Source organism: Tursiops truncatus, chromosome 19 (assembly GCF_011762595.2).
Source record: "Tursiops truncatus isolate mTurTru1 chromosome 19, mTurTru1.mat.Y, whole genome shotgun sequence".
Classification (NCBI taxonomy): domain Eukaryota; kingdom Metazoa; phylum Chordata; class Mammalia; order Artiodactyla; family Delphinidae; genus Tursiops; species Tursiops truncatus.
The window spans coordinates 17541943-17561989 of NC_047052.1; the positions used below are offsets into that span (position 1 = coordinate 17541943).

The 20047-nt window shown below is 40.9% G+C and overlaps 1 protein-coding gene across 2 annotated transcripts in view; it reads right to left on the reverse strand.

Moving 5' to 3' along the window:
* The window catches only part of UTP4 (UTP4 small subunit processome component), a 32876-nt gene continuing 12829 nt past the window's right edge, over nt 1-20047 (reverse strand). For both annotated transcript variants that reach the window (XM_033844785.2, XM_033844783.2), the window contains 12 exons: nt 18147-18358; nt 12832-13003; nt 12629-12720; nt 10935-11031; nt 10091-10155; nt 8833-8955; nt 8281-8437; nt 6282-6388; nt 5160-5255; nt 2675-2860; nt 1078-1188; nt 1-198 (listed from right to left, as the gene is read on the reverse strand). In XM_033844785.2, coding sequence (XP_033700676.1) covers nt 82-198; nt 1078-1188; nt 2675-2860; nt 5160-5255; nt 6282-6388; nt 8281-8437; nt 8833-8955; nt 10091-10155; nt 10935-11031; nt 12629-12720; nt 12832-13003; nt 18147-18358 — 1535 coding nt within the window. In that variant the 3' untranslated portion in view covers nt 1-81. The remainder of the gene's footprint in view (nt 199-1077; nt 1189-2674; nt 2861-5159; nt 5256-6281; nt 6389-8280; nt 8438-8832; nt 8956-10090; nt 10156-10934; nt 11032-12628; nt 12721-12831; nt 13004-18146; nt 18359-20047) is intronic.

Here is a 20047-nt window from a genome sequence, read left to right on the forward strand (position 1 = left end):
TAAAGAATAACTTTGTTTTATTGTCATGATTTGTGAAAACAGGTTAGACAGTTCAAGAAAGGACACAGACAGTGCCCTGTTTTAGGTCCCAAATTTCTTCTTTTTGATGGGTGGTGGCAGCTGAGCGATGATGTCATCCAGAGGCCGTTCTACCGCCACTAGTGTTCTTTCATCCAAAAGATCCATGAAGAGCAGAGGCTGTAGAGAGATGGTAATGATTCCACCAGGAGTTAGGTTCTGGGGCTAGTCCTGAATCGACTAACTAGGGCTAAAATGTTAGCCTCGTTCAAGCTGGAGGGGTGTAAATCTCTGACAATCCTTCCTGCCACAGGACTTAAAAGACTGAAAAAGTTGGGAGCTTTTATAACTGAATTCCGTCATTTAAGATTTCAGCAAGATTTTTTATGTTTCTCTGTATGGAAAATCTGCGATTATCAAATTTCTTAGGAATCAATGTTAACAGAGGGCTCTGGAGCCTAAATTCTTGACAAATGGCAAGTTACAAATACATCAAGAAGTTAATCATACTTGAATCATTTACAACACCCCTCCACTTAAAAAAATTCTGCAGACCCCCAAGAAAATGTTCCAGGGTGCCCAAGGAACTCTGATCTGAGAAGCATGAATATGGAACCTGTGAGTGGGCACAAATAGCTGTAGTACCATAAGCTCAATGGATATCTGCTCTAGTACAGTGAAAAGCCGAGCCCAGAAAGGAACATCTAATAAATTCAATGACTTCCATTTCCTCGAGATTTATCTTGTGGAACATTCTCCACTGGAACTCAAATTTAAAAGCCAGCTTTAACACAAAGACCCCAACTGAGCTGCACCATCATTTCTCACTACCCAGGTATTTCATTTTGGTGAAGGATGATATGCCTGCCTCTAATCTACTGAGGCGAGAACAATGAACTACAAACCTAAGGGACAGACAGTCTCAGAAAGGTCACTGGTTTCCCAAAACCAGGTTCTCTGCATGTAAAATGAAGGCACTCTTGTCCATTGTGGGACTTATTACATTTTGATAATATCACAAGGAACCAACCACCCAGAACGTAACGCAAAATGTATTACCTTATATTTCTTAGAAATTTTAAAGGCATGAGCTGTGCGCCTCCTGATGATATCTGATTCATTTGTGGGAGGCAGTGGATTGTAGAGTAAAGTTTTGTCATTTGGAAGAGGCTAAAAAGACAAAAATGTGTTGTTTAAATCATTATTTTTTTTATTGGGTCTCTACAGACCAAAGGATAATAGTGATTTTTTGGGGGAACACAATCTTCTGTCATGTTATACACTTACTACCTCCCTGACTCTTCTTACTTCAGGAAGAAAGCTGGAGCCACTCCTGCAGTTCTACTGTACTCTACTGTGGGGGTATGTGGCAAAGAGAGCTTGGTACTCTACGCCAGCAAGATTGAAGGGCCCAGCCGGGGCTTCTGGCCAGTCTCGTCAGTAACACTTTGTGAGACACAAACAAACTGGCATGTGTAGGAGCTCAGCCCATGAAGGCTCTGCTTTCTAGGCTCTCTCCCAACCAGGTCATAGACCGGCCAAGTGGCTGAAATTCTCCGCAGGCAAAACTGCAACACAAACCACCCCCACTGATGTCACTGACACCTCGAGAGACAGCCTCTAGCCAAGCAAGTGATATTTTAATTTTATCTCTGACTTCCTTGGGAAATAGCTCTGCCCTGCATGAGGAAGTGATGGACTTATCACCAACGCCTGGGGAAAAATATGGGCTGATCTAGGCTGAGTTATAAAGAGGCAAATGAATGGGAAGGGCCCTTCCTTTATCACTCATCTCACAGAAGGCACTTGTCAGCCAGCTCTGCTTCCCACACCCAGAGGACACAGGGCCCATGAGATGAGTTCCAGTGACACATCACCATGCACACCTCCTTTAGAGCCATCTGCTGCTTTCCCCGTGTTCCTCCTACGCCCACCTTCACAGATACACCAAAACACTGTATTGGCTGTAATCTAAGCCCAAAGTGCATTATAGGCATGGCCATAGCTCACAATGCTCCTAGGAAAGGAAGTGCCTGCCCAGAAAAAAACACGAAATTTGGGGTGAATCAAAACTGCAGCTGGCAGAGGCTGGACTCTAGAACGGAAAAGAATGCTCACATCCCACCTAAATCACAGCCATGAAGAATGGAATTTTCCTAACTGGTCATTTTTCAAAACACTAAGACCAATCCCTCAAGTCTGCAGATAGTGTTTCAGTATATTCAGCCAAGGGGCACAAGTGGTCAAAACCCCAGCCTGTATCTCCTTTAATGAAATCATGTCAGTCATCCCAGGGTGCAAAGGTGGAAGTGATTTAGCCAAACCAATGGTATTCCCTGATCATGGTCACTTTCCGAATACGGGCCTAATCTCTTTCCTATTTAAGTTTATGTGCTGAGAGACAAAGCAGAGAAATAGTCAAATCAGCAAAAACCAATACACAAGGGGCTGCCCCTTCCCTGGGAGCCTCATGAGACTGGGTAGGAAAATGAGGAAATCTGCAAAACAAAAGCTCCTCTCCTCCAAAGAATGTACTAGCAACCTTTATTCTGATTCTCCTTCCTCTAATTTATTGTCCTCTTTTGCTTTTAGAATGGAAAGATTCCTAAGTAAATAGAACCAGGGACAGCACAGGTGGTAGTGGTGAAGAACTCACCAACGACTTGTCGATGATGCAGAACATGTACGCATCATGAAGAAGGATGTGCATTGGTCTCTTGGGATGAAAACTGATATGTGTGATGGGAGTATCCCTTTGGAGCCAAAGATGATGAAACCCCTGCTTCTGGATGGTCCGGCTCCATTGTGTATACTGTTTGTCTGGAATGCTGTACTCAAATACCTGAGGAAGGATATGACACAGAGCAAGTGCAGGCAGGTACCCAGAAAGACCAAAGAAGGGTCAGCCTGAACCAGAAAATATCTATACAAACCTTGGCTGTATCATATTCAGCAATATGCATTTTCACTACTTTTTTTTTAAATAAAAAAATTTTAAGGTAAATTACAGAACAATAAACAATTCAAACAGCACAGAAAGGTTTATAGTGGAAAACCACCTGAAATCGTAACATCTCTTTTCCCCAAGACAAAAGCAGCCTGTTTCTTGTTTATATCTTTTCAGAGATATTTTATGCATACAGTACACACTATTCCGTATGTTGCATTTTTCATTAGCATTATACCATGGAGACTGACCCATATCAATGTATACACACATCACTCATGCCCCTTTTGAAGAACATGTAATAATCTACTCACTTCTTGGATGTACCAGGATTTATTTACCTAGTCTGCTTAATGAGCATTTAGGTATTTGCAATCTTTGGCTACTACACATAAAGTTATAATGATTATCTCTGAATCAATGTCTTTTTGCACAACTAAAAGCATATACCTATGGGAAGAACTTCTAGCATTGGAACTTCTGAATCAAAGATTATGTGGATTTAAGTTTTTTTTTAGATATCTTCAAAATGTCCTCTAAAGCAGTATACTAATTTATGCAATATATGAAGTGCTGTTTCCCTAGCCGCACTGTGTATTATTAACTCAATCTCTGTTAATTAAACAGGTACCAAAAAATTTCCCGCTAGTTTTAATGACAGAAGAACTTAAATGAGAGATTTCATTTTCTGGATATAATGTGTATGTGTGTGCAGGTGTGAGTGTAAAAACTGCTAATCAAAGTAGCAAGCATCATCTGCCTAGTGGTCTATTTAAATGTGCTTCTTGGATCACATTTAATCTTTCCAATAGCTTGGTGAGGAAGGTATTATCAAGCCCATTTTACAGATGAGGATATATAAGTATTGACAAGTTCATACCTAATATGTTCTGTAGCTCAGATATTTTAAAGATCTTCTTACAATTATATTCTCCTTGCAACTTGGTATGGAAAAGTGGCAGACAAAGAACTAATTTTGCCCATTGTATATTCTTGGCTCCTTTGTTGAAGATTAACTGATCATAGGTGTGTAGGTTTATTTCTGGGCTCTCTAGTCTGTTCCATTGATCCACATGTCTGTTTTTGTGCCAATACCATGCTGTTTTGATTACTGTAGCTTTGTAGTATTGTCTGAAGTCTGGGAGGGTTATGCCTCCTGCTTTGTTCTTTTTCCTCAGGCTTGCTTTGGCAATTCTGGGTCTTTTATTTTTTTAATTTTTATTTATTTTTTAAAAATAAATTTATTTATTTTATTTATTGTTGGCTGTGTTGGGTCTTCGCTGTTGTGCATGGGCTTTCTCTAGTTGTGGCGAGAGGGGGCTACTCTTTGTTGCAGTGCACGGGCTTCTCATTGCGGGGGCTTCTCATTGTGGAGCATGGGCTCTAGACGAGTGGGCTTCAGTAGTTGTGTCACGCGGGCTCAGTAGTTATGGTGCAAGGGCTTAGCTGCTCTGCGCCATGTGGGATCTTCCCGGACCAGGGATCAAACCCATGTCCCCTGCACTGGCAGGCGGATTCTCAACTACTGCACCACCAGGGAAGCCCCGATTCTGGGTCTTTTATGATTCCATATAAATTTTAGGATTATTTGTTCTAGTTCTGTGAAAAATGTCACAGGTAATTTGATAGGGATCGCATTAAATCTATAGATTGCTTTGGGTAGTATGGCCATTTTAACAATATTAATTCTCCCAATCCAAGAGCAGGGGATAGCTTTCCATTTCTTTGAATCATCTGCAATTTCCTTTATTAATGTCTTATAGTTCTCAGCATATAAGCCTTGGTGAGTCATATTCCTAAGTACTTTATTTTTTCGATGCGATTTTAAAGGGGATAGTTTGTTTACATTCCCTTTCTGATATTTCATTGTTCTCCCATATCCACTCTAACACCTGAGTCCATTTCATCCTAGCCTAAAAACAATCAGTAAAACGAGCCCTTGAAAATTCTTCCTCCTTCTCATACCTCTTTATTCTAGAATCTCAGTGTTTCACCATTCCATTGTGACCCATCAAGCCAATGGATGTTACTGGCCTATGATCAGGCCATACATGGAAGCTTTACTACACATGAGAGAAAACTACCTTTATATTGTCCAGTACTGTCAAAGAAAAGCTCCTCCAAAATTGTCGTTATCTCAGCTTCCAAGTTACTATCCATTTGGAGGGAATTAGGAAGGACTGGGATCTCTTACCTGCTGGTCAGAATGAGCAATGACAAGGTTGTTGGTATTGGGGGCGATGGCCAGAGCAGTCACAGGGAAATTGTAAGCAGGCACTGTGCAGTGAAGCTGGGAATAAATAACAGAAACAGAAAACTAAAATAGGATTCCTTCCCTCAGGAAAGACTGGATGGTCTAGGTCAGTAATTTTAAAATAATGCTCTTTGGAATTCAAAAAGTTCTATTCTATGGAAGTTCTGTAAACGTCAGGCATTTCCCCAAACAATAAACTTTAACTGCATTTTTTAAAAAATGCAAGTTTAACTGCCAACAAAACTAACAGCATTCACAGAGAACCTCAGAAAAAAGCTTTCCCTGCTGTCTCTACATTTGTATGAATTGCTCATAAACATGTCATTGAACAGGGAATCTACAGCTCTACACTGGATTTAAAAGAAATAAATGCCTAGGCATGGAAATTTATGTTCAATCACAAGGCATGTGCACTAGTACACAGGAACACCTTTAAATGCCAGGCAAGGCTCAAAGAGCAGTACATGCTTTTGCCACAGTGCAGTAAAGATTAAGTCATGCAGTAACAGGCAAACCCATTAAGTGCTGCAGTCTGATATCGTTCTCTAAACTTTTAATGCTTATTGTAAGTTTTTTGTAGTTCTTATCTGACTTTTAGATGACGATGACAACTTGCAAGGGAACATTAGCGATTCAATCTGTGAATGGCAATATCATCACTAATGAGTGAAAAATGCTTTCCTGCTATTACTAGTTCTGTTTAATTTTAAAATACCTTGAGATTACAAGGCAACCTATTAAAGGAAATTGTTACTATCTGCATCTATTCATCTGGGTAAATCAGAATTTTCCTCCTCAAAATACAGACATAATCTGGAGGTAGATTCATTACTCATAAATCCTTAATTTCAAACTTCTGTGCATGAGTGGTTTCACTGTTCCCACTGACTGATTTTAATGTTAGATTATAGCTTTTGGGTTCCAAACAAGTGAAACAGGAAAAATTTTTGGTTAAAAAGAAGTCCAGCAATTTTCCAAGTCATATCAATGTGCCTTAGCCTTAAGTCTTGTAACTGCAGAGTTAACTTCCTCCTGTTTTCTGCTACTAAACCTCATGCTCACCTTTAGTTGTTTCACGTTGTACACATGGACTCCAGCACTGGTGCCTGATGCAGCTAGCCAATTTCCATCTGGACTGACTGCCAAAAGACACATGGACTCCACTGTCCCTGTAAGGACAAAACAATAGTTAAGCCTCTGAATTCAGTGTCCACAGTCAGCCAGCCCTGCCCTAAAAATGATGGCAAAAGCCAGTAAGAGCCCTGGTTTTAAATTACTCATAGGACAATTTCTAGATAGCTTTGCAGATAAGTTCTAGATGCTACTCTACTATTTTAATTTAATTAGCCATCCTTCATGGAAAGAGGAGCCAGAGAGATAAACCAGAAAGCAGCACTTGCTCAGAACTACCAGGAGAACAGAGAATCAGGGTAAGAGCTACCACCAAAATCTATACCTTAATTGTTTCAAACTCCTTTCCTATCAGGTGTTTTTTAAACAAAGTTACAAACAGCAAATAGGCTTGAGGCTTATCTTTTTTTTTTTTTTTTTTTTTTTTGGTCTGTGTTGGGTCTTCGTTGCTGTGCACGGGCTTTCTCTAGTTGTGGCGAGCAGGGGCTACTCTTTGTTGCGGTACGCAGGCTTCTCACTGCGGTGGCTTCTCTTGTTGCGGAGCACGGGCTCTAGGTGAGCGGGCTTCAGTAGTTATGGCTTGCAGGCTCAGTAGTTGTAGCATACGGGCTTAGTTGCTCCGCGGCACGTGGGATCTTCCTGGACCAGGGATCGAACCTGTGTCCTCTGCACTGGCAGGTGGATTCTTAACCACTGCACCACCAGGGAAGTCCCGAGGCATATCTTTAATTTACCAGCTGTATATTTAGCACTAAGGGAGCATGGGCACATATGAGCCATCTTTGTCGTTAAAGAATTTTAAACCAATCTGGCATCATGAAGACCCATGTGGGATAAAAATCAGACAGTGATGCTATATGCCAAAGTAAGTGCTGCATGTAACAACCCCAAACAATGAAAAAGCTTTATAACTAGACATAAACCAGATGCTAAAGGATGAGCGAGGTGGGTAGAAAAGGATGGAGAACAGTGTGACCTAAGTGACAAGGACAGGAATACACAGGTTTGAGGGCTATGAAGAAACCAGCCTGGCTAGAAGGGGAAGTGAGATGAGATAGGAGGAAGAAATAAAGTTATATACATAATGCAGAGCCCAATTTTAAAGGAGTGCTAAATGCAAGGTAAAGAATCTAAGTTTTATAATAAAACCATATACAGGTACTCAATAAATACTCTCAGTTTACTTCATCTGACTCCTAATTTGTATGTTTCTTTTCCTGTTTGCTTCTGGGGCAGCTTATGAACAGTGAGAGTTTAAGTTGATTTTAAAAAGTTGATTTTCCAGGCTGATGAAGTCTAAATAACAGTGAAGTCACTACAAGCCAGAAAAAGGGAGAAGGAAAAAGGCCCGTGGGAAGTATTGGGTACTAAGTCCTTAGTAGTTAACTCACCAGTTGTTATCTATACACAGTCACTCATTCATGCATACTCATGTTCTCAAAACATATGGAAAAGTGGTTATAAGCATTAGGACAGGTAATGAAACTGTATGTATAAGCTCATCATTATAAAAACAAACAACAGAAAAGATTAACATGTCCATAAAATACCTACATAACCAGCACCTACTGGAAATACATAAAATAATAATGGTAGTTATTTCTGGGTGTCAGGATTACAGATGATTTTAACTTTCTTCTTGCTCTGCTAGCAAAACTCCAAGAAGGGTGATGAAACTTCTCTGGCCCCAAATAAGGAATCAAAAACCCAGTGAGAAAAGAGTAGGTGTGAGCAAGACTTCAGATTGCATCGAGCACTTTCACTTGCCAGGTATCTCCTTCTACTTTAAATCGCAAACATGTGAGTGAATGTGTAATTTTTGCAGGGCAGAGAAGATCATTAGTGAACCCCCAACAATTGAGGTTTAAATGGAAAAAAAGGAACATCGAGACTGATAACTCTCTCCCATGGCCAATTATCAACTTCTCACCTGACTGAGGCTGAAAAGTATGCAGGTGCTTGAAGCTTCCCTCCAGCAGCCGAATGACATGCACAGACCCTTGATTTGATGCCACAAAGAGCTTCGTTGAATCCTCAGAAAACAAAATCTGAAGGGCAGAGCGAAGGAACGCTGGCATTTTGGAAACCTTGGGGGAACGAGTAACGAAAAATCAGAGAGACAGAGAGAAGTTAGACCTACAGCCCATCAAAAATAATCACAGTTAGGCTTAAATCATATGAATGCTTCCTGTCTCCAAGGAAGCCAATCAACCAAGGGCCTGGAACACAGACGTGCCTACTGTAACCTATCCAGCCCCCTTGTCATCTCCTCAAAAGCCTAACATTTACTGCCACTTTCTGGCATTTCCCTATCCTCCAAAAACATAATTTTAAATGGCAATAAGAGACTGTTTTATAACAGGTTTCTCAAAATAGCTTTTCACGGAACAAGGATTCATATCCAGGACGTTTCCACTTCACACAAAAATCACCCACTTATAAGGTTTCTTCTTATTCAACCAGACTTGGGGTTATCCCTTACCCTTTGGAGGTTTATGTTGTCATGTTCATAATTCAAACGATAGAGAAAAAACCGAGAAGCTGTAGAATAGGCTATCCAACTTCCACATGGGGAGATACAGCTGCAGATAATGTTCTCAGGACCCTGGTAACATTAGGAAGCAGGATAAATAGTCAAGTAAAACTTCATACAAGGTTCACTATAGCATGAATCCTCAAGCTACTGCCACTCTGAATGTATCCACAAATACCGACACATAATCCTGACACTCATATGCTATGTGTCACTATGATTATTTCAAAGGTAGAACATCTAAGTGGTGTGGCTTTGATTTCCAAAACCCAGAACAGAGGTCTCTGAATACTACGAGTTTATCTCAGCCCTTCGCATACTTCATGTGTACCTTCATAATAAACCCTAACTTTAGAAACCTGAGCAGGGAGGCATTTAATGCAGTGAAGCTTTGGAGGCTCAGTGACTTGGGGACTGATTTTCTGTTTTGGTCAATGACAACCTGCTTTAAAGACCTGTAAGAAATATTAAGTGAAAAAATTTGCGTAACACCGCAAAAGTTTAGTGTAACATTTATGTAATTCAAAAAACTCAAAAAACATCTGAGTGTATGTAAGTATGTATGTATACACACATACATATTCTCACACACAGAAAAAGATCTAGAAGGGTATACAGCTAATCAATTAACAGTAATTATTGCAGGAGAGGGGACTAGTATTAAAGAGCGGGGCAAGGGTATAAATTATCAATATTGTTTGAATTCTTCATAGTGAGACTGTATTCACAAATTATTTGTGCAATTAAAATAAAGATTTTTAAAAAGGAAGACAAAGCCGTTTGTATAGTATAGTCCCATTATTGGAGAAAGAAAGGATGTATACACATGCACGCATGGGTGAAAATTTTTTCTGGAAGAATATATAAGAAACCACTGGCAGTGATCATCTCTGGCGGGGTGGGGGTAAGAAAGAGGTTCATTTTTCATTGCATCCTCTTTTGCATTATTTGAATTTTTAAAAACTATGCATGTTATTTTCATAATAATACCAAAAGAAGAAAAACGAATTTCTTGTATTCATTCATCCAATAAATTCTGAATGCCTGACTTACAATCATAGGAAACCCAGCTCTTTTGACATAGTACTTCATTCAAATAATTTTAGATTTGAAACAGTTTATGATGTCAACTAAGAAACCCTCAAAATTCAGAATGAGAAAAATGTTCTGGATTTCAGAGTCTGAACACACAGTTAAATTTCTTTACCTTTGTCTTGAGGTGAAGTAAGTGATCTGCATTTTTAGAGAGTGGAAGTGTATCCCCATTCTTTCCTGGAACAAGAAATATCCCTGACATTTTTCTTCCCAAAGAAAGGTTATTCATACATTTTTTCTACTAAAAAGTCATTCCTGGGTAGAAAGAAATCTCTATCACTGGGAAATCAGAAAAATGTCTGATGTAGTAAGCTTACAGTTTTCTGGGGGTATGTATACGAAGAGGAAAGCAGTGAGCACTTTCTTAGCTTCTACCTGGGTGCCCTGCATACGGCCTAGGGCACACCCCTATTTCTCTGAAGCCACTCCCCACAGCCAGGCATGCAGGTGGATGGAAGTGAAGTTTGTGTGGCCTCGACTTCAACTTCATTTGTTCATTTTGGAGCCTAAAGCAAAAGCCTCTAACCTACTGTAAAACAACAGGACCCGAACAGGTATGTCATACTTAAGGCCATGAGGCTGTCGCCCTGGTAAGATCTGCACAACCTTCTTTTTCATGCAGGCCCGTCACGACCCCACATTAAAACTTGTCATTTTTCAACAGCCTGTTTTGATCCCAGTCTAACCAGGGAGAACTTTGATTCCACTACCCTCAGGACCACTATATCCTGCAGTGCACCATACTGAACCAAAAACTTTTCACTGATGATTCAGTGTCCTGCTAACAATTTTAACACTCTGAGGAACTCCTCTGCTCTATCTAGTGGGTGGGAAACCATAAGTTCAAAAGGACACAGACAAACCTACTTCCATTTTTCCACAAGCAGAATTTCAACTGCCATTTCTGGCTTCTACCTCCAGTTTTCTTATTGGAAAAAAACTTTCTTCCATCTTACCTGTTGCAACTGTGGATCCCAGTCGCCAAAGTTCCAAGTGATGAGCAAACTGGAAGAGGAGAAGCTGCTTCTTTTTTGCACAGGAAACGAGACGTCGCTGTATCCAAGAATCAAAAACACATAAACAAGCCGGAGTCATCTATTGCCTCAGTACTGGATACAGCAGCAACACCTCAGAACATTTTTTACCGTTAAAATCCATTTACTTGATAAATATTTCCTAAGTACTACCATTCGCCAGGCACTGTCCTAGGATCTAAAAGCATAGTGGTAAATAAAAACCTAGCTACTGCTCTCAAGCTTACAGTTTAAAGGGTTGACATAAAATTAAACAGGCAATTACATTAAGTGTGCAAAGAATTTTAACATGGCTAAGCACAGTATGTAATGAAAAAAAGTAGAAAGGCCTCATGACAGTAAAGACAGGAGCCCAGATGAGGCTCACTGGTAAAGAGTACTCAGGCAAAGAAGGTAGGGCAGGACGTTCCAAGCAGAGGGATGGCACAAGAAATAGCTCAAAGGGAAGAGAGAATGAGGGGGAATAAAAAGGAGTCTTTCAGAACTGCCAGACTGAGTGCAGATGGCGGTGGGGGTAATGTAAGTGCGTGAGAACAGAGGTGAGGGAAGAGGCTGTCTTCTCCGGATCAAGACAGGTTTCATAAGCCATGCTAAGGAATTAGGTCTTTACGCTGAGGACAACAATGACCAACAAAGGCATTTAAGCATGGAGGGATGAACAAAGTTGCTTTTTGAACGCATCAATGGAGAACAGGCCAGAATGACACAAATCTAAATAAAAGGAGATTGTTAACAAACTACTGTAAAGAAATCCAGAGGAGAAACGACACTGACCCAAACTAGGTTAATGGCAGTGTAGACAAAGAGAAATGGCTAGATTCAAGAGAGAACGAGGAGGTAGACTCAGTAAGGTTTACTGGTTGAATGGAATGTAGAAGTAGGTAGTGGGAAGAAGAGTTTCTAGCCTGGAAAGATGACTGATTTACCTAGAAAGGAACACTGGAAGCCTGGATTCTCCTGCTCCCACCCAGAATAATAAAAAGTCCAGCCTTGGGCTTCCCTGGTGGTAGAGTGGTTGAGAATCTGCCTGCCAATGCAGGGGACACGGGTTCGAGCCCTGGTCCAGGAGGATTCCACATGCCGCGGAGCAACTAAGCCCATGTGCCACAACTACTGAGCCTGTGCTCTAGAGCCCATGAGCCACAACTACTGAGCCCGCGTGCCACAACTACTGAAGCCCATGCACCTGGAGCCCATGCTCTGCGACAAGAGAAGCCATCACAATGAGAAGCCCGCGCACCGCAACAAAGAGTAGCCCCTGCTCGCCACAACTAGAGGAAGCCCGTGCGCAGCAACGAAGACCCAATGCAGCCAAAAACAAAAAAAATAAATAAATTTATTTTAAAAAATTAATAACAAACAAAATCCCCATAAACCACACCTACTGGGAAAAGGGAATGATTTCCCCAGAAACTGAACTACGAATGCTGCTGTAAATCTCTTGGCCCCTGTAAACATCTTTGCCAGAGGCTTGCCTTAGAAAGAAAAGGAAGAAAGAAGAAGAAGGTAACTACAGAAGGCCAACAGATCTGCCAAAGAAGAGTGAGCTGTGCTGTCTTATGGGACAGGCAGACCGGGAGATGAGGGCATGGTGGGCATTAGAGGATGATACTTACATGGGGAAAAGTGATTTTTCGGAGAGCAGCATCATAATTCTTTACCTCCACCTTCTCCATGAGAGGACGAATGACTAAGTGGGTGTCTGTGCCTGGAGCAGGAGGGAGAGGAGAAAAAATATTGGAATTAGAAAAAGTCCCACATGAAAATAACCACAGCTGGGCAAAGTAATGAAGCAGTCCCGGCCAAGACTGAAACCCACCTCCAGATATCAGTGCTATGGGGCTGTGGGCCACGGCTCGCACGTCATGAGTGTGATGCTGAAATGGCTTTGTCCGCACCCACTGCTTCTCACTGCTGTTGGAAGTCACAGAGACCAGCTGAAAATGGAACACTGTCCCCTCGGCTGTGCCCACCACGAAACTGTCTTCTTGCTGAGAAAGTAAATCATTAGGGAGGTACATTTGAGCAAAACAGGGCCCAGTTTTTAAAATATTCCCCGAGGTTTTCTGTCTGGGCAGCTTAGGGGGAAAACCTATGCCCAGAATTGAAGGGAGGTTGCAGGGGTCTTTTTCCTCCAGAAGCTAACAATTCCATCAGGGGAGCAAGTTCGCGCATAGGTAACAAAGCGCCCCCTACTGACAAAATTAACAGTAAGTACTTCAAACTGTTAGCGTGCTTTCATATAATGCAAACCCGACCTCATTAGAATAGCAACAATATTGGGGAAAGGGGAGGGGTCGCAAAACTGGCAGTCAAAAGACTGAAGCTTAGAAAACCCTAAAATTCACTGTCCTCTTTTTAGAGATGAAGAGAGGGTGGGCTGAGGAGGGGAAGTGGCCTGATCAATATCACAAAGATGCAGGTTCCCTGGTCCCCAGTTTAAGGCTCTCTCTTGTCAGCATGTTGAGCACGAGGATTTCTGTTAGTTTTAAAAGGTCTTACTGTGTCTACAACTACTTTTTAAAATTCCTCTATAATCTCAAAACCATTTTCATTTTAACTCATTTTTAAAAATGCACATAACTTTGAGTAAGAAAACAAAACAGGAGGCTTGATAGGGTACTGAGAAAAATCAGAAACCTGGATCAGTAGATAACCAATCAAACGGTGTAAAGAGTAGGTGAGAAGTCAAGAAAAGTGAGATGTCTGCACACATGTGAGCATGTAGCTGCCATCAACTACACACTGACTGTGCTAGGAACGTTGTATGTCATATCATCTCTAATCCTTCAATAACCTGCAAGGTTAAGTATCATCTGTCCTATCAGGAGAAATTATAAAAGACTGAAATGAGCATAACAAGTACTGGTGTCCTTGGCTGGTGAGCCCTCTGATTGTCCTAGAGCTACTTTACAACTCCATAAATTGTAAAAAAAACTGAGAGTGATGCAAAAGATTCTCTTGCATAGAGATGCAAAAGAATTTTGCTCGGTAGAATGCAGCTGATGATTGTCCTGTGGACACTGAGTCCTGCAACAATTTGTAAATCATTTCAGCATTCCTGATGGCCTTACATAACTGTGTTTTTTGATTTCTCCCTTAGAACTGCTTGTAACTTACTGGTTCCCTCATTAGTTAATGAGTTACAGAAAATCTCTGACATACTTCCATTTCATGTTTGGATGAATTATGATTTTACCCTTTTTCCCCCCAATCATCATTTAATAGCCCTTTACACAGATAAGGAAACGAACTTCAGGAGTTTACCTGTCTGTTAGTTTACAGACGTGTATCTACCGCCAAAGCCTTTGCTCCGGGCACAGGCCTCTCCCTCACCTCCTCTAAGGATACTATTTGAAAACCATTAGCCTAAGGCAAAAGTGGAAATACTGAGCTGCTTAGGAATTCACTCGCTCTCTCCATCACCTCCACTAAACAGTTCAAGTGGCTGTTTGCTCAAAGTACTACCTACGGAGAAGAACTGGGAAGGGAGGCCTCTCACTCCACATTCTCTTTCCCTGAGGTGGAATCATAAAAGAACTGAAAAGCAAACAAAAGAAAAGGGCTCTCTTGGGGTGCAACAGGAATGAAGCAAGGGAAAAACAGACCTGGGGGGTGCGCAAGTGCACGCACGCGCGCGCACACACATGTGCACACACGTGCGCACACACACACTAACTTAATCAAAGAGTGACTGCTTCACAGGGAACACAAAATCTCAGGACTGACCTCTAAATGAAGGCAAATGTTCCCTACAACTCCCTAAAGGAATCAGTACTTGCCTACTTGATGGAGGTGAAAGGCTTCTAAGAAGATCAAAGGACTGGGTGTTTGCCACAATTCACTCTTTAGTCAATGAGAAACCACTGAAAAGAAATCTAAATATAACCATCTGTTCTGGCAAGAGAGTATGGAGAAAAGCCTTGAAATTAGGACTGGTGTCAAAAGAGATGTGAAAATGGCAATAGCACACTCGCTGTGCCAGACACTCTACTTAGCACTTTACAAGCACAACCCATTTAATCTTTCCTCAGACGCCATGCAGCATGTATTACTAACCTCCTTGTTCTCACAGAGGAAGAAACTGAGACTTAGAAGTACCTTGCCCAAGGAAGACACGTAGCTATTAAGTGGTATGACTGGGATTCAAACCCAACTCTGCCCAACTCCAGAGTTTGTGATAAGCATTTTTGAGGACTGGAATTTGTACAATTGCACGTTTCAATTGAAAAAAAAAAAAAAAAAGTACCACAATCCCTTGCTTCTCAGGCACACATTTTCTCACATCTTAACATCTCTGATATCAAAATATTTATATCTGTCAATCTGTGTTATGTGACATCTTCAGATAAAGAATGAACGTCAAAACTTGCAGAATACGGATTTCCCTCGTGGCCCAGTGGTTACGAATCCACCTTCCAATGCAGGGGACGCGGTTTGATCCCTGGCTGGGGAACTAAGATCTCACATGCCGTGGGGCAACAAAGCCCACGCGCCACAACTGGAGAGAAGCCCGCACCGCAACTAGAGAAGCCTGCACGCCACAATGAAGAGCCTGTGTGCTGCAAGGAAAGATCCCATGCGCCTCAAGGAAAGATCCCGCAGACCATGATGAAGATCCCACAGGCAGCAACTAAGACCCGATACAGCCAAATAATAATAAAACAAAACAAAACAAAAACAACTTGCAGAACAGTTGTCAAAAGCCTAAAAGAAAATCTTGGGACTATATTGGATCATCTTCTACCAACACTGTGGATGGCTGGGAGGCATGTGTGAGAAACATGGACCCCAATAACTGAGTTCAAGTGATTCAGAGTCCAACTCTGAACGTGAAGAAGTTCTAGGAATACCCTTATCATTTTATTTCACACATACTTTCCTGTTTATATATGCGTAAGAGTCATATAACAGAAATTTTCTGTTTAAGTCTCAAGAAGCTCTTCAGTAAGTAAAATATAAATTTTATGTTTAAAAAAGCATTGTGTCAGTTTATATTATAAAAGCTTATATTATGTGCTTATAAAATGTGAATTTTACATTTAAAAAACCACTCTGTCATAGTTTAATAAAAGTATTTCTTCTTTCCCATGATAACAAAATTATGACATGTTACAATCATTTGTATCTAAGACTTAATGCAATAGAGTAATATAGGCACAAGGTAGAAGATCAGACAGTATAAAGTGGTACACAGTACAAGTTACACCTGTCTTCCACCTACCCCCCAAAAACTTTCTTCCAGAAACTGTCATTATTTGCATTTTCAATATTTCCAGAGATATTCTATGTATATACTAGCAAAACTGTATACACATAGAATATCTGTTTCTTTTCTTTTCTCTTTTTTTTAGCCATGCCACACAGCATGCAGGATCTTAGTTCCCTGACCAGGGATTGAACCCACATTCCCTGCAATGGAAGTGCTGAGTCTTAACCACTGGACCACCCGGGAAGTCCTAGAATATCTCATATATAAATATCTAATATATAAATCTGCTCTACCTTTCCTTACTACACTATTATATACTATACTATACACTGTAATACTGTTCTACTTTTTCCCCTTACCAATATATCCTGGAAATTGTTCCATAGCAATAAATATACATCTTCTCTGGTCTTTGAACAGGTGCATAATCCTTAAATAATTACACTTTAAATACTACTAAATTTAATAATTAAGTCTTACTATCTAATAATTACAACCATTTTGGATCAAAACTCTATTTTAAAAGGAGAATTCCTTCCACTCACTTAAACCTTGACTTCTATTATAGTTTATATGTGACATCTACATGTTTTATAGGGCTTTAGCACTAACAAATTGTTCTCATGGAAAAACTGTGGAATGGGATAGGAACATTTTATAGGCAAGAAAAGAAAGCAGGAGTGATCTCTACACTAGACACACTTAAGTAAGAAAACAACACTCAAACTAATTACGTAAAGATAAAAGATCTAGTCAACAAACCTCAAAGCTCAGACAGAGAGACAAATATCATATAATATCGCTTACATGTGGAATCTAAAAAAATGTTACAAATGAACTTATTTACAAAACAGAAACAAAGTCACAGATGTAGAAAACAAATTTATGGTTACGGGGTGGGGAGAGAAGCGGGAGTGGGGATGATAAATTGGGAGATTGGGATTGACGTAGACACACTACTATATATAAAACAGATAACTAATAAGGACCTCGTGTATAGCATAGGAAACTCTACTCAATACTCTGTAATGACTTATATGGGAAAAGAATAAAAAAGAATGGATATATGTGTATGTATAACGGATTCACTTTGTTGTACAGCAGAAACTAACACAACATTGTAAATCAACTATACTCCAATAAACATTAAAAAAAAAAACAAACCTCAAAATCACTTCCTGTGCCTCATTGCTAAAATATCCAAAGGTTTCTCTTTTTTCTTACTTTTTTTTTTTTTTTTTTTGCGGTACGTGGGCCTCTCACTGTTGGCCTCTCCCGTTGCGGAGCACAGGCTCCGGACGCGCAGGCTCAGCGGCCATGGCTCACGGGCCCAGCCGCTCCGCGGCATGTGGGATCTTCCCAGACTGGGGCACGAACCCATGTCCCCTGCATCGGCAGGCGGACCCTCAACCACTGTGCCACCAGGGAAGCCCTCCAAAGGCTTCTGATTAAGAATTCATGTTACAAGATGGCAAGAGGCACACATGTTCAATACAAACCTGCTTTAACTCCTATACAAACAGGAGAAAAATCAGTAGTGTCGAAATCACTATAAAATTACCTTCTAATGTTCCAAGATAGGAAGCAGAACAGTCAGGCAGAGAGAGGAAATAGAACTTCTCAAGATTCTTCTAGAATACTTGTGCCCTATCTACAATCAGACGGGGTTAACTGGGGACAGGGGGTGTCTGAAGAAAACCTCTCTGCTAACTAATCGTTTAGAGAATATTCTCTAACTAACTGTTGGAGAATAAGTGTTCAGGAAAACTGTGTGGGTTTTCAGATGCATTGTCCTAAACTCAATCTTCCTCCACTACAACATTCAGGATTAGGGAACAGTGTCTGTGGCACACCACTGACAGGGCCTTCTCTACTCATGCCCCAGGTTGTACAGGAACTGCTCAAACAGGGACTATACTCACATCAGATATGGCAATGGACTGCACGTCAGTATTTGCGATGAGATGATTCTTTACAAGGGTACCGGTAGCTGAGTCCCAGAACTGCACCTTCCCAGCAGAGTCCACGCTTATGACGGTGCCATCAGACAGGAAGGCCACGCCCCATATGATACACTTCCGCTTAGACACACCCATATACTGCCTATCCACAAGCATCTTATGAATAGCGCTTCCTGAAAAAGAAAGCAAAGCCCGCATGTGAATGGCACTTATTTCTCCTCAGTCTTCAGAAGCTGCCTGTGGTAGGCATCTGGTAAGTCAGCTGCCTGAGCACAGACCACAGACAGCCAGTAAACAGTGGTTATGGTGAACTCAGTTTTGGAACACCAAAATGGTTCCCTGAAGAAGGAGGGCAGCGGTGGTGGTGGGGGTTGCAGACAAAAGGAATTTTTGGTGGAGAGGTGAAATGGAAACGAGACATTTGAGGCTTCACTGAAAAGCAGCCAACTGCACACACACATTACACTCTGCTCCCTTCCAAATCCCCATGAGAAAGGGAGAGAAGACAATAGTGCCAAAATTTGGGGAACTGGAAAGCAGACATGGAGTAGTAACCGACTTAGTAGAACCCTAAAACTAAGTCCCAAATCCGCAATAGGAAAAGCCAAGAAACCACCTGATTTATACCATGGAATCCTCAGAAGACTCAGCAACTGGTGACTCCAGATAGTCTGGAAACAGAGGTGATGCATGGAACACAGATTAAGTGAAATGTTATAACTCTGTATTGAGAACACCAGCTTTCTTCTTAGAATGCTGATGGCTGGGCTTGTTGTCACCAGGCAGGAGAACAAAAAACAGTTCTGAGAAATATGACCAGCACAAGTGAAAAGATCTAAAGAGCCTGTCTTGAGAGCATCCCCAAGCTAACAGTCCAGCCAGACCATTCCTCAATGAAGCTCAGATGTGATCAGCACCATTCGTGTGGTGATGAAAGGAACCTCTAGACACGGGAGGAAAGCCTCAATATGAAAGGCAGAGGCCCAACATAGGACCAGAAAAAAATAAACAACAAGGTGGGAAAAAGCCAGGGCGAAGAACACTTCACAGCTATTACCATGAATAGTCTTGGAGAAGAGTTAGTATACTGTATAATGAAACAAAAAGAGAATGCTGTAAAAAAGAACATTCAGGAAACAAAAAAGAACTCTGGAAATGAATGGCAGAAATGAGAACCTCAATAAAAGGACTGAAAGATAAAAATGACAAACTCTCCCAGGAAGCAAAGTAAGAAGTTAGAGATGAAAAATAACAAGGGGGAAAAAGAAAAAAAGAAAGAAAGAAAATTAGAAGAGGCAACATTCCAGTAATAAAATTCCAGAAAGGAGAAAATGGAAAGAAACTCCTTTACAAAATAATTATAAGAATTTTCCTCAGAAATGAAAAACATGGGTTTTTGGATTAAAGGAACCTACCAAGTTGTCCAATACAATGGATGTTAACAGATCCACACAACAAAAAACATAATTATTACATTTCAGAACAGTAAAGATAAAGGGAAGATCTTAAAAGCTCCCAGGAAAAACCAACCACAAAAACCTACAAAAAGGATCTACTCTCAGAAAGGCATCAGAGTCCATAACAATACTAGAAGCTGGACGACAGTGGAACCACAGCTTCAAAATTCTAAGGAAAAATAATTTCCAACTAGAATTCTTTCTCAGAAACCCTTTCTCAGGATCCATCAAACAAAGTGATAAACTACGAAAATGAATGACTTGGCAACAGGGAACTCTACTGGAGAATAAAGCAAAGGGGATCTCCAGAATGGTTGAAAAACCAGAGTTCAAGATCTCAGAGTTGTGCAGTAGGCCCAGAAACTGGCTCCACTAAGCTGGAGCAGGGCAGAAGGCTCTGGGAGA